This window comes from Panulirus ornatus, chromosome 44 (genome assembly GCF_036320965.1).
Source record: "Panulirus ornatus isolate Po-2019 chromosome 44, ASM3632096v1, whole genome shotgun sequence".
NCBI lineage: Eukaryota > Metazoa > Arthropoda > Malacostraca > Decapoda > Palinuridae > Panulirus > Panulirus ornatus.
In genome coordinates, this window is record NC_092267.1 from 5,597,540 (window position 1) to 5,612,539 (window position 15,000).

Here is a 15,000-nt window from a genome sequence, read left to right on the forward strand (position 1 = left end):
GAAACAGACGAAAGAAATGGCCCAACCCACCCCCATACACATGTATATACATACACGTCCACACACGTAAATATACATACCTATACATCACAATGTACACATATATATACACACACAGACACATACATATATACACATGTACATAATTCATACTGTCTACCTTTATTTATTCCAAACGCCACCTCACTACACATGGAATAACATCCCGCTCCCCCCTCATGTGTGCGAGGTAGCGCTAGGAAAAGACAGCAAAGGCCTCAATCGTTCACACTCAGTCTCTAGCTGTCATGTAATAATGCCCGAAACCACAGCTCCCTTTCCACATCCAGGCCCCACACAACTTTCCATGGTTTACCCCAGACGCTTCACATGCCCTGATTCAATCCATTGACAGCACGTCAACCCCGGTATACCACATCGATCTAATTCACTCTATTCCTTGCCCGCCTTTCACCCTCCTGCATGTTCAGGCCCAGATCACTCAAAATCTTTTTCACTCCGTCTTTCCACCTCCAATTTGGTCTCCCACTTCTCCTCGTTCCCTCCACCTCCGACACATATATCCTCTTGGTCAATCTTTCCTCACTCATTCTCTCCATGTGCCCAAACCATTCCAAAACACCCTCTTCTGCTCTCTCAACCACGCTCTTATTATTTCCACACATCTCTCTTACCCTTACGTTACTTACTCGATCAAACCACCTCACACCACACATTGTCCTCAAACATCTCATTTCCAGCACATCCACCGTCCTGCGCACTACTCTATCCATAGCCCACGCCTCGCAACCATACAACATTTTTGGAACCACTATTCCTTCAAACATACCCATTTTTGCTTTCCGAGATAATGTTCTCGACTTCCAAACATTTTTCAAGGCTCCCAGGATTTTCGCCCCCTCCCCACCCTATGATTCACTTCCGCTTCCGTGGTTCCATCCGCTGCCAGATCCACTCCCAGATACCTAAAACACTTTACTTCCTCCAGTTTTTCTCCATTCAAACTTACCTCCCAATTGACTTGACCCTCAACCCTACTGTACCTAATAACCTTGCTCTTATTCACATTTACTCTTAACTTTCTTCTTTCACACACTTTACCTAACTCAGTCACCAGCTTCTGTAGTTTCTTACATGAATCAGCCACCAGCGCTATATCATCAGCGAACAACAACTGACTCACTTCCCAAGCTCTCTCATCCACAACAGACTGCATACTTGTCCCTCTTTCCAAAACTCTTGCATTCACCTCCCTAACAACCCCATCCATAAACAAATTAAACAACCATGGAGACATCACACACCCCTGCCGCAAACCTACATTCACTGAGAACCAATCACTTTCGTCTCTTCCTACACGTACACATGCCTTGCATCCTCCATAAAAATTTCTCACTGCTTCTAACTACTTGCCTCCCAAACCATAAATTCTTAATACCTTCCACAGAGCATCTCTATCATCTCTATCATATGCCTTCTCCAGATCCATAAATGTTACATACAAATCCTTTTGCTTTTCTAAGTATTTCTCACATACATTCATCAAAGCAAACACCTGATCCACACATCCTCTACCACTTCTGAAACCACACTGCTCTTCCCCAATCTGATGCTCTGTACATGCCTTCACCCTCTCAATCAATACCCTCCTATATAATTTACCAGGAATACTCAACAAACTTATACCTCTGTAATTTGAGCACTCACTCTTATCCCCTTTGCCTTTGTACAATGGCACTATGCAAGCATTCCGCCAATCCTCAGGCACCTCACCCTGAATCATACATACATTAAATAACCTTACCAACCAGTCAACAATACAGTCTCCCCCTTTTTTGAATATATATACATATATATATATATATATATATATATATATATATATATATATATATATGTATATATATATATATATATATATATATATATATATATATATATACATATATATATATATATATACATATATATATATATATATATATATATATATATATATATATATATATATATATATATATATATATATATGTATATATATATATATATATATATATATGTATATATATATATATATATATATATATATATATATATATATATATATATATATATATATATATATATATATATATATATATATATATATATATATATATATATATATATATATATATATATATATATATATATATATATATATATATATATATATATATTGCAGTGCAATTGCGAAACAGAACAGCATGTTTATCTTGAGAGAGAGAGAGAGAGAGAGAGAGAGAGAGAGAGAGAGAGAGAGAGAGAGAGAGAGAGAGAGAGAGAGAGAGAGAGAGAGAGCTGCCGTAACCAGTCGGCAAATGGAGGGAGAGATCTGTTCCAGCCAATGATGAATAGACATGTCCAAACTCTGCCATTCAGAACGGAGATGAATTTGTTGCTGCCAATCGAAAACCTCTGCTGAGCGAGAGAGAGAGAGAGAGAGAGAGAGAGAGAGAGAGAGAGAGAGAGAGAGAGAGAGTGTGTGTGTGTGTGTGAGTGAGACTTTGTGTGTATGTTCGTGTGTGAGACTCTGTGTGTGTGTGTTCGTGTGTGAGTGAGATTCTGTGTGTGTGTGTGTGTGTGTGTGTGTGAATGAGACTGTGTGCGTGTGTGCGTGTTCGTGTGTGAGATTCTGAGTGTGTGTGTGTGTGTGTGTGTGCGTGCGTGTGTGTGTGTGTGTGCTCGTGTTCGTCCCCCAGCAACGTGCGCTGATGGAGATGAACGCTTCGGAAGTTTTAACTTTTGACAAATGACTTTACATTCTGGGTTTTCTCGTTTTTAATTTGCATCTCAAAACCCCCCCCCGCCCAATTCAGACTCGACCCCAATTTCCTTTCTACTTAACCACCTAACTACGTATTAGCGAATGACCCACCTCCTCTTGTGGGCAACCATTAAATAGAACACACCGTCCTTTGTGTCATTTATGTCATTAATACTTCAAAATTTGGACAACGTGAGAGTATAGACAACTTATTGATTACGAACTGAATAGTTTCAAACCCCGACCTCTCTCCTGTCCAGACGTACAGTCCAAAGCTGTGTCTTGACACCTGTGATCTCCATCCTTATGGCAGTCTCCTCCTGGACTATTCTGTATAGCCTCCTCTTGCCCCTGGCCTCTCGACTATGCAAGTCTAGAGGGTCGTAAGCGCCCCCTCTCTCTTCCCCCCCAGAAGTCAAAGGCTAATTTCGAACGTATTTACACTGAGGGAGTGTACTTGTTGCCCCCACTGTACCCTAGCCTTCAAAACACTTTAATTGGTTTCATTAGAAACTGCCATAATGATATGGTGTTTTTTTTGGGGGGTGGAGGCTTTTAAAATCCTAGAGAAATAGCGGTTTTTTGGGGGACTTTTCTAAAAATCCCAGAGAAATAGCGATTTTTGAGGGGGAGGCGTTTAAAATCCCAGAGAAATAGCGGTTTTTTGGGGGGGGAGGAGGAGGCTTTTAAAATCCCAGAGAAACAGCGATTTTTTTGGGGAGGGAGGCTTTTAAATCCCAGAGAAACAGCGATTTTTTTGGGGAGGGAGGCTTTTAAATCCCAGAGAAATAGCGATTTTTGGTGGGGGAGGAAGGCTTTTAAAATCCCAGAGAAATAGCGGTTTTTTGGGGGGGACTTTTAAAAAAAATCCCAGAGAAATAGCGATTTTTTTTGGGGTGGAGGCTTTTAAAATCCCAGAGAAAAAGCGATTTTTGGGAGGAAGGCTTTTAAAATCCCAGAGAAATAGCGATTTTTTGGGGGAGGGAGGCTTTTAAAATCCCAGAGAAATAGCGATTTTTTTGTGGGGGCTTTTAAAATCCCAGAGAAATAGCGTTGAATGTCATGATAAGAATTCAATGGCCATAATTGGTCAATTAGATAGAAGATGATAGATTTGGTTCTATCTATTAGAGGAACGGAGAGAGGAGGGGGGGAGGGGAGGGGAGAAGGGGGAGGAAATAGATGAGACGATAGACAGGTAGATGAAGTTCGTGTGGTCTACTCACAATGGTGTGATAGATCGGAGGAGCTGAAGGAATGAATGAAGCTTCGTTGTGAGGAATGAATGAAGCTCCATTGTGAGGAGTGAATGAAGCTCCATTGTGAGGAATGAATGAAGCTTCGTTGTGAGGGATGAATGAAGCTTCGTTGTGAATGAAGCTTGTGAAAACAGCTTTTTAGGATGTCGGTAGGTCCGGTTTTCATATATGATACCTCGCTATATTGGGCGATCCATTGATAGCCACGTATTAGCACTGTGTTGCCCCCTTCGTCCTGGAAAGGTAACCCAGAAAATGACACACACACACACACACACACACACACACACACACACACACACACACACACACACACACACAATATCCTTTTTAGGTCACGAAATTCGAGAACTGTAAGTTTCCAAGTGGAGCACTTTAGAAATAGAACGATAAACTACATTTGCTCCACTATCGTGTATGTGTATATTCTCCATTTCCCGCGTGAGCGAGGTAGCGTCAAGAACAGATGACTGAGCCACAGAGGAAAAATCCTCATCTGTTTCTTTTGGTAAACAAAAAAACAAAAAAAAAACAGGAGGGGAGGATTTCCATCCCCCGCTCCCTTCCCTGATACAAGGATCATATATTTTTATTTTATTCTTTTTTTATTTCCTTTGTCGCTGTCCCCCGCGTTAGCGAGGTAGCGTAAGGAAACAGACGAAAGAATGGCCCAACCCGCCCACATACACATGTATATACATACACGTCCACACACGCAAATATACATACCTACACAGCTTTCCATGGTTTACCCCAGACGCTTCACATGCCCTGATTCAATCCACTGACAGCACGTCAGCCCCGGTATACCACATCGCTCCAATTCACTTTATTCCTTGCCCTCCTTTCACCCTCCTGCATGTTCAGGCCCCGATCACACAAAATCTTTTTCACTCCATCTTTCCACCTCCAATTTGGTCTCCCTCTTCTCCTCGTTCCCTCCACCTCCGACACATACATCCCCTTGGTCAACCTTTCCTCACTCATTCTCTCCATGTGCCCAAACCATTTCAAAACACCCTCTTCTGCTCTCTCAACCACGCTCTTTTTATTTCCACACATCTCATTTACCCTTATGTTACTTACTCGATCAAACCACCTCACACCACACATTGTCCTCAAACATCTCATTTCCAGCACATCCATCCTCCTGCGCACCACTCTATCCATAGCCCACGCCTCGCAACCATACAACATTGTTGGAACCACTATTCCTTCAAACATACCCATTTTTGCTTTCCGAGATAATGTTCTCGACTTCCACACATTCTTCAAGGCTCCCAGAATTTTCGCCCCCTCCCCCACCCTATGATCCACTTCCGCTTCCATGGTTCCATCCGCTGCCAGATCCACTCCCAGATATCTAAAACACTTTACTTCCTCCAGTTTTTCTCCATTCAAACTCACCTCCCAATTGACTTGACCCTCAACCCTACTGTACCTAATAACCTTGCTCTTATTCACATTTACTCTTAACTTTCTTCTTTCACACACTTTACCAAACTCAGTCACCAGCTTCTGCAGTTTCTCACATGAATCAGCCACCAGCGCTGTATCATCAGCGAACAACAACTGACTCACTTCCCAAGCTCTCTCATCCACAACAGACTTCATACTTGCCCCTCTTTCCAAAACTCTTGCATTCACCTCCCTAACAACCCCATCCATAAACAAATTAAACAACCATGGAGACATCACACACCCCTGCCGCAAACCTACATTCACTGAGAACGAATCACTTTCCTCTCTTCCTACACGTACACATGCCTTACATCCTCGATAAAAACTTTTCACTGCTTCTAACAACTTGCCTCCCACACCATATATTCTTAATACCTTCCACAGAGCATCTCTATCAACTCTATCATATGCCTTCTCCAGATCCATAAATGCTGCATACAAATCCATTTGCTTTTCTAAGTATTTCTCACATACATTCTTCAAAGCAAATTCCTGATCCACACATCCTCTACCACTTCTGAAACCACACTGCTCTTCCCCAATCTGATGCTCTGTACATGCCTTCACCCTCTCAATCAATACCCTCCCATATGATTTACCAGGAACACTCAACAAACTTATACCTCTGTAATTTGAGCACTCACTCTTATCCCCTTTGCCTTTGTACAATATATATATATATATATATATATAGGCTTATAACTCAATTTCCTTCGTTAAGTACATCTAACGCCCACCTCATGATAACCCATGAGTGTTATATAACACCAGGTAGAGACAAGAGGCAAAATGATATATATGATATATATGTATATATCTATATACTATACGGGAAAAATGCTTCTGTTTTTTCCTAGGGGTTACGAAGCAAGGGTGACAGAGCTTAGGATAGGTCAGGTCTTGCATGTGTTCTTCCCAGGACAGACGTGAGTTCAACACAGAGCCACACCTCGGTGATCAGCTGTGTACACACAATGTTCCACGGTGAACAGTTTGATGATAATGATGATAATGATGATAATGACGAGGAGGAGGAGAAGGGGATATATAACTGGCTGTAACGAGGGCAACTCCTCACTCAACAATGGAGTTAAAACCCACACAAAAAACCAGCACAAAGTTGGCGTTAATTAGCGTTAATGTCGTTCGTTGTGAATTCAATTCCACAAAGTTCTGAGACCGAGCCTCTGTTAGGGGTTCAATATTTCTTTTTTTTTTTGGTTTATTGTTCTTATTGTAATGGCTGAACCCAGGTCACTGGTGGGGCTTATATACATACATACATATATATATATATATATATATATATATATATATATATATATATATATATATATATATATATATATATATATAGGTCATGTCCTTGACGTACAGCTGTGGGATGACCCCCCACCCCTGGCGTACGATGACCTCTGACCTCTGACCTTTAAGGATGGGGTCAAAGGTGTTGTCTGGCATGTTACTGCTTCTGCCGGGCGCCGTACGTGGCGCTACAACGAGGTAAATAACCATCTCTGGGACGACCCCCATCCGTCCAATCCATCTGAAGGTGTCCACCACGCCCCCCATATATCTCTCTCGATCATCTTTTGTTTGTCGTCATCAAATCCCCCCAACAAACAACGGCCAAGATAACACAAACAAACAAACAAACGCTCTTATCTCCGTCCACCTCAGCAACACTGTTTACTCTCGTACTGGAATAAATCATCAATGTTTTCTCTCGTGTGGAATAAATCTCTAGAGATCCCTTGTTGTTGTGTGTGTGTGTGTGTGTGTGTGTGTGTGTGTGTGTGTGTGTGTGTGTGATGGGCCCAGTGTGCTACTCAGGCCTCTGATGGACCAGTATGGCACTCAGAATCCAGCTAAGAAGACAGTGGCATTCAACCAATCACTTCTGTGAATACCCACCCACTGACTTACATATCCTTCTCATCTGTGTACGTATCACACACACACACACACACACACACACACACACACACACACACACACACACACACAGGAACAAAGTTGCCAGGCGTCATAAACAAGAGAGAGTTAAGTGTTGGGGTTGAGAATTGTGTGTTTATCTTGCCCCATCTTCCGTGACCACTTCCCTCTTATCTTTACTCACACATTTATCTACCAGGTGCTTCATCCAGGCCCAAGGGAGTGACGTCTCTGTGTATCTATCTACCTATCTACCTATCTATCTACGTATCTATCTACCTATCTATATTTTCAATCGCATCTTTACCCACACTTGTATACAGAGAAAGATTACATAGCTCATTGATAGCTACCTAAAGACTGAGACAGACGAACACATGAATAGCTATAGAACTATAGATCTATGGCCTTATAACACATATAGAGCTATAGAACTATAGATCTATGGCATTATAACACATATAGAGCTATAGAACTATAGATCTATGGCCTTATAACACATATAGAGCTATAGAACTATAGATCTATGGCATTATAACACATATAGAGCAATATAACTATAGATCTATGGCCTTATAACACATATAGAGCTACAGAACTATAGATCTATGGCCTTATAACACATATATAGCTACAGAACTATAGATCTATGGCCTTATAACACATATATAGCTACAGAACTATGGATCTATGGCCTTATAACACATATATAGCTACATAACTATAGATCTATGGCCTTATAACACATATATAGCTACAGAACTATAGATCTATGGCCTTATAACACGTATATAGCTACAGAACTATAGATCTATGGCCTTATAACACATATAGAGCTATAGAACTATAGATCTATGGCTATCACCATAAGACACACCTGCACACATCTGTACCAAGATACAGTATTATGAGTCGTGTCGTCCACACATCTGTCCAATGTTAAGAGGCTTAAACCCTCTGGTCTCTTTGTGTCAATAAGGCTGACCAACCCCCGTGAATATGGACTTTAAGCTATTTACAGGATAACAGAGTGAATATAATGCTATACGTCAGCGTTATATGCAGCCAGTACACGGGACCGTCCAAAGGCTAAGTCCATATTCTCATTACATACAAATGTAGCCTTAATGGTTTCAGGAATTGCATTATTCACACGTGAAATCCTATTGTTATCTTGGTGGACAAAACTCAAGCTGGCGAATCTATCTATCTATCTATCTATCTATCTATATCTAATCTATATTTGCATGAGCTCTGCGCGTCTATAAGCGATAGAAGGGGCAAGCTTCAAGCTGTCGGGGTCTATTGACGACGAGTGGGTCAGCTTAGCGTACACCTGGAGTAAGCTGGTCTTTGGTAATACTCCCCATTTCTTCAACACCCCCTTCCCCATACTCCCCATTTCTTCAACACCCCCTTTCCCCTTACTCCCCATTCAACACCCCATCCCCCTTACTCCCCATTCAACACCCCATCCCCTTGCTCCCCATTCAACATCCCATCCCCCTTGCTCCCCATTCAACACCCCATCCCCCTTACTCCCCATTCAACACCCCATCCCTCCGACTTGTGTTGATATTATGCTCTTATGCCCATCATTAAATGGTATGGTATAATAAGGCTTATTGCCTTTTGAAATGAGGCTTATTGTCTAATGAAATAAGACTCTTGATGTCAGCTTTCGTTCTCATGAACCTTTTTTTTTTTAAATGAGACTTATGACGTTCTATAATAAGGCTCTCGACATTAGCACTGGTTCTTATGACCCTATGTAATGAGACTTATGACGTTCTATAATAAGGCTTATTATTCGTAATTAGCCCTTGACCTACGTATTGGTCTCATGACCTTTGAGTAACGAGGAGTATAATGCTCTACAATAAGGCTTATTGTCTGTCATGAGACACGGCGTTTCATAATACTCATCATGGCCTTCTGTAGTGAAGTCCAGGGCGTTCTGTACTGATGTAACATGAAACAAATACAGTTTAAGCTTTTATTTCTCTCTTGTTTTCAGAATTAATTCATAAGACTCCATCAATATACCTGTGCCACTTTGCTTTTAAAGGTAAGAGAGACATCACAGAGCATTATCATTTCAAAGCAAAAGCATTATTCTATTTGTTTAATAGTTGGTAGAGAGGATTGCTCAAAGCCAAAGCATGTACCATTAAATTTGAAAATACGTTTCTCAGTACATAACTGGAAATGGTGCTTGATATTAGCCTCAGGTCTTATATACACTATTTTCCTTCACTCATTTTACATTTCCAGGCTATGTCTCTGTGGGTTTTCTTAAGCTGGAACATTTTTCTACATTTTTGGCTTTCAAAATTTCTTTTTTTTTTTTTTTTAATTATCTCGAAGGGAACTCTAGTAATTCATGCAAATGAGGAGTCATTGTTCTGAGTATGAGTTGTATAATTATCAATACGAGAATTAATTTGGTTTGAAAAAATTTCTGAATTGATTTGGTTTTTAAATTTTATGAAGTAATTTGGTTTTTAAATTTTATGAAGTAATTTGGTTTTTAAATTTGATGAAGTAAATTGGTTTTTTAAATTTATGAAGTAATTTGATTTGTAAATTTAATGAAGTAATTTGGTTTTTAAATTTATGAAGTAATTTGGTTTTTAAATTTAATGAAGTAATTTGGTTTTTAAATTTATGAAGTAATTTGGTTTTTAAATTTGATGAAGTAAATTGGTTTTTAAATCAAATGAAGTAATTTGATTTTTAAATTTAATGAAGTAATTTGATTTTTAAATGTTATGAAGTAATTTGGTTTTTACATTCAATGAAGTAATTTGATTTTTAAATTTTATGAAGTAATTTGGTGTTTAAATTTAATGAAGTAATTTGGCTTTTAAATCAAATGAAGTAATTTGATTTTTAAATTTTATGAAGTAATTTGATTTTTAAATTTTATGAAGTAATTTGGTTTTTAGATCTTTTTGAAATGATTTGGATCTTAGATTTTACGATAAATAGATTTCTTTTTAATTGATATCATTAGAATCGTGAAGATCATAGTTATGAAAAAGATAATTTTGCCATCTTGAACACAACAGAACGAACTTTGAGCACCGGCAGTCGGGTGATTTAAACACAATGACCTTATGACCCCCTAACTACGCCGACCTGACCTTTGACCTGTAAGTATGAGGTCAAAGAACTACTTCATCTCATCCTATCGTCTTACCACTGACATTTTACATCCTCGTTTCACAAACCAGATTGGATTCTCTTTTTTTTTCCCCATCTCTGCCATCCATAATGATGAGATATATTTATATTATCTCTTTTTTTTATCTTCTAATACTTTTTTGTTACACTTATATGGTGACGTGTTAGATCACTCTCATAACAAGGAGAGATGAAATGAGTTTCTCTTTTTATTCTTTCGTAAAGGAAAAAAAAATAAACTGGATCTTTGTCGGAAAAAAATAAATGGATCTTTGGTTTGTTTACGAGAACTACTGTGGATCATAGATTTAAATCCATTTCATTTCCTGTAGATAAAGGATTGATCAGAGCCACGAAAAAAGATAAAAAAAGAACGTTTGTTTCTTTTATCATTTTGTATTTTACAAGATAATGTTACAATGTTTGCATAGAAGGATTAATAAACCAGTGAAGCAAAACTCTTTGTCAAATACCACTCTCAACTCTCGCCACAGTATTTGGATACAATATTTTCACAACATATTATCGAAATGGTAGGAGAACCTGGAATTATTTCCATTCATTTCCAGTTCACATATGGTCGAATTACTCATGACGAAGTAATGAAGGTTGTAATATGTATGATAGGAGACTCGTCCCTCGCCTGTATGAGCTTATATTCTTAGACAAACTTCTGGGTCACGTGTGAAGCTCCGGAGTTCGGGTTCACATGGAAAGGAAGCTTTAACGAACCTTCCGTGTCGACTTGAGGGAAAAAAAAAGGTTCGGAACCATTTCGAACCACAGAGAATTCAGGGATCTTTCTTCGCCTTTTGAGAGAGAAGGTTCGACGGAGTTTCGACCAGGTATCCCATCCTCTGTCTCTACCTATCGAGACAAAGGATTCGATACAGTTTCGACCAGGTATCCCATCCTCTGTCTCTACCTATCGAGACAAAGGATTCGATACAGTTTCGATCAGGAGTGTCCCTTCCTCTGTCTCTACCTCTCGAGACAAAGGATTCGATACAGTTTCGACCAGGTATCCCATCCTCTGTCTCTACCTATCGAGACAAAGGATTCGATACAGTTTCGACCAGGTATCCCATCCTCTGTCTCTACCTCTCGAGACAAAGGATTCGATACAGTTTCGACCAGGTATCCCATCCCCTGTCTCTACCTATCGAGACAAAGGATTCGATACAGTTTCGATCAGGAGTGTCCCTTCCTCTGTCTCTACCTATCGAGACAAAGGATTCGATACAGTTTCGATCAGGAGTATCCCATCCTCTGTCTCTACCTATCGAGACAAAGGATTCGATACAGTTTCGACCAGGTATCCCATCCTCTGTCTCTACCTATCGAGACAAAGGATTCGATACAGTTTCGACCAGGAGTATCCCATCCTCTGTCTCTACCTATCGAGACAAAGGATTCGATACAGTTTCGACCAGGTATCCCATCCTCTGTCTCTACCTATCGAGACAAAGGATTCGATACAGTTTCGACCAGGAGTATCCCATCCTCTGTCCCTACCTATCGAGACAAAGGATTCGATACAGTTTCGACCAGGTATCCCATCCTCTGTCTCTACCTATCGAGACAAAGGATTCGATACAGTTTCGACCAGGTATCCCATCCTCTGTCTCTACCTATCGAGACAAAGGATTCGATACAGTTTCGACCAGGTATCCCATCCTCTGTCTCTACCTATCGAGACAAAGGATTCGATACAGTTTCGACCAGGTATCCCATCCTCTGTCTCTACCTATCGAGACAAAGGATTCGATACAGTTTCGACCAGGTATCCCATCCTCTGTCTCTACCTATCGAGACAAAGGATTCGATACAGTTTCGACCAGGTATCCCATCCTCTGTCTCTACCTATCGAGACAAAGGATTCGATACAGTTTCGACCAGGTATCCCATCCTCTGTCTCTACCTATCGAGACAAAGGATTCGATACAGTTTCGACCAGGTATCCCATCCTCTGTCTCTACCTATCGAGACAAAGGATTCGATACAGTTTCGACCAGGTATCCCATCCTCTGTCTCTACCTATCGAGACAAAGGATTCGATACAGTTTCGACCAGGTATCCCAGGCTTTGTTTCTGCCTGTCGAAACAGTGGGATCGGTAATGGCTTCAGTCGATCGAAGCCCCGGACTTTTGTCCTCGTTAGCGAGGTAGCGTTAAGAACAGAAAAATGGGCCTTTGAGGGAATATCCTCACCTGGCCCCCTTCTCTGTTCCTTCTTTTGGAAAATTAAGAAAAAAAATAATGAGAGGGGAGGATTTCCAGCCCCCCGCTCCCTCCCCTTTTAGTCGCCTTCTACGACACGCAGGGAATACGTGGGAAGTATTCTTTCTCCCCTATCCCCAGGGATATATATATATATATATATATATATATATATATATATATATATATATATATATATATATATATATATATATATATATATATATATATATATATATATATATATATATATATATATATATATATATACATATACACACCTAAGATTTAAATATAACATACGGTAAGTGTATTAGAAAGTATTTTATTGTCTTATAAGCCTTTAAGTACTTCTGCGGTACAGTGGAGTACACGGGAGGTTCACGGTATGTGTGGTACACTTGGATCATGACTCACCATGTCCTCTGCAGGTACCTGGGCGTGAGGGACGACGCGTTGTGGTGCTAACTGTGGGTATGGCGGCCTCGGATGTGTACCGATGTGAGCTAGTGGCTGAGGGACCTCCATTCCACACTACACAGCGCTCCGCAAACATGACCGTAGTTGGTAAGTGCATTGTACGTAGGGCAGGGCCTGTGTGCGTATGGTAGGCTGTGTGTACGGCAGGATCTGTGTACGTATGGTAGGGTGTGTGTAAGAGAGGATCTGTGTGCGTATGGTAGGGTGTGTGTACGGCAGGATCTGTGTACGTATGGCAGGCTATTGTATCTCTTTTTTATATATCTCCTGATGATGTGATTACTACGCGAAAGTGCACTTGGGAACTTATCGTATTTCATGTCCCCGTGGATTAGAAGGATATATATATATATATATATATATATATATATATATATATATATATATATATATATATATATATATATATATATATATATATATATATATTCATTTATTTATCTTTTTATTATACTTTGTCGCTGTCTCCCGCGTTAGCGAAGAAGCGCAAGGAAATAGATGAAAGAATGCCCAAACCCACCCATATACACATGTATATACATACACGCCCACACACGCACATATACATACCTATACATTTCAATGCATACATACATATACATACACAGACAAATACATATATACACATGTACATAATCATATTTGCTGCCCTCAGCCATTCTCGTCGCTGCTCCGTCACACATGAAATGACAACCCCGTCCCCCGGCGCGCGCGCGAGGTGGCACTCGGAAAAGACAACAAAGGCCACATTCGTTCACACTCAGTCTCTAGCTGTCATGTGTAATGCACCGAAACCACAGCTCCCTTTCCACATCCAGCTCCCACAAAACTTTCCATGGTTTACCCCAGACGCTTCACATGCCCTGGTTCAATCCGTTGACAGCACGTCGATCCCGGTATACCTTATCGTTCCAGTTTACTCTATTCCTTGCACGCTTTTCACCCTCCTGCATGTTCAGGCCCCGATCGCTGAAAATCTTTTTCACTCCATCCTTCCACCTCCAATTTGGTGTCCCAGTTCTCTTTCCTTTCATCTCTGACACATATATCCTCTTGGTCAATCTTTCCTCACTCATTCTCTCCATGTGACCAAACCATTTCAATACACCCTCTTCTGCTCTCTCAACCACACTCTTTTTATTTCCACACATCTCTCTTACCCTTTCATTGCTTACTCGATCAAACCACCTCACACCACATATCGTCCTCAAACATCTCATTTCAAACACATCCACCCTCCTCTGCACAACCCTATATATAGCCCACGCCTCGCAACCATAAAACATAGTTGGAACCACTATTCCTTCAAACATACCCATTTTTGCGTTCCGAGATAATGTTCTCGACTTCCACACATTCTTCAACGCTCCCAGAACTTTCGCCCCCTCCCCCACCCTATGATTCACTTCCGCTTCCATGGTTCCATCCGCTGCCAAATCCACTCTCAGATATCTAAAACACTTCACTTCCTCCAGTTTTTCGCCATTCAAACTTACCTCCCAATTGCCTTGTCCTTCAACCTTACTGTACCTAATAACCTTCCTTTTATTCACATTTACTCTCAGCTTTCTTCTTACCACACACATTACCAAACTCAGTTACCAGCTTCCTACGAATCTTGGGAGATTTGACTTCGATTCGATTCGATATTTT

The 15,000-nt window shown here is 40.4% G+C and overlaps 1 protein-coding gene across 1 annotated transcript in view; it reads left to right on the plus strand.

The window, feature by feature from the left end:
* The window catches only part of LOC139762808 (uncharacterized), a 197,309-nt gene that overhangs the window by 149,473 nt on the left and 32,836 nt on the right, over positions 1–15,000 (plus strand). The window contains exon 4 of the mRNA XM_071687963.1: positions 13,299–13,434. Within this exon, the coding sequence (XP_071544064.1) occupies positions 13,299–13,434 (136 nt within the window). The remainder of the gene's footprint in view (positions 1–13,298; positions 13,435–15,000) is intronic.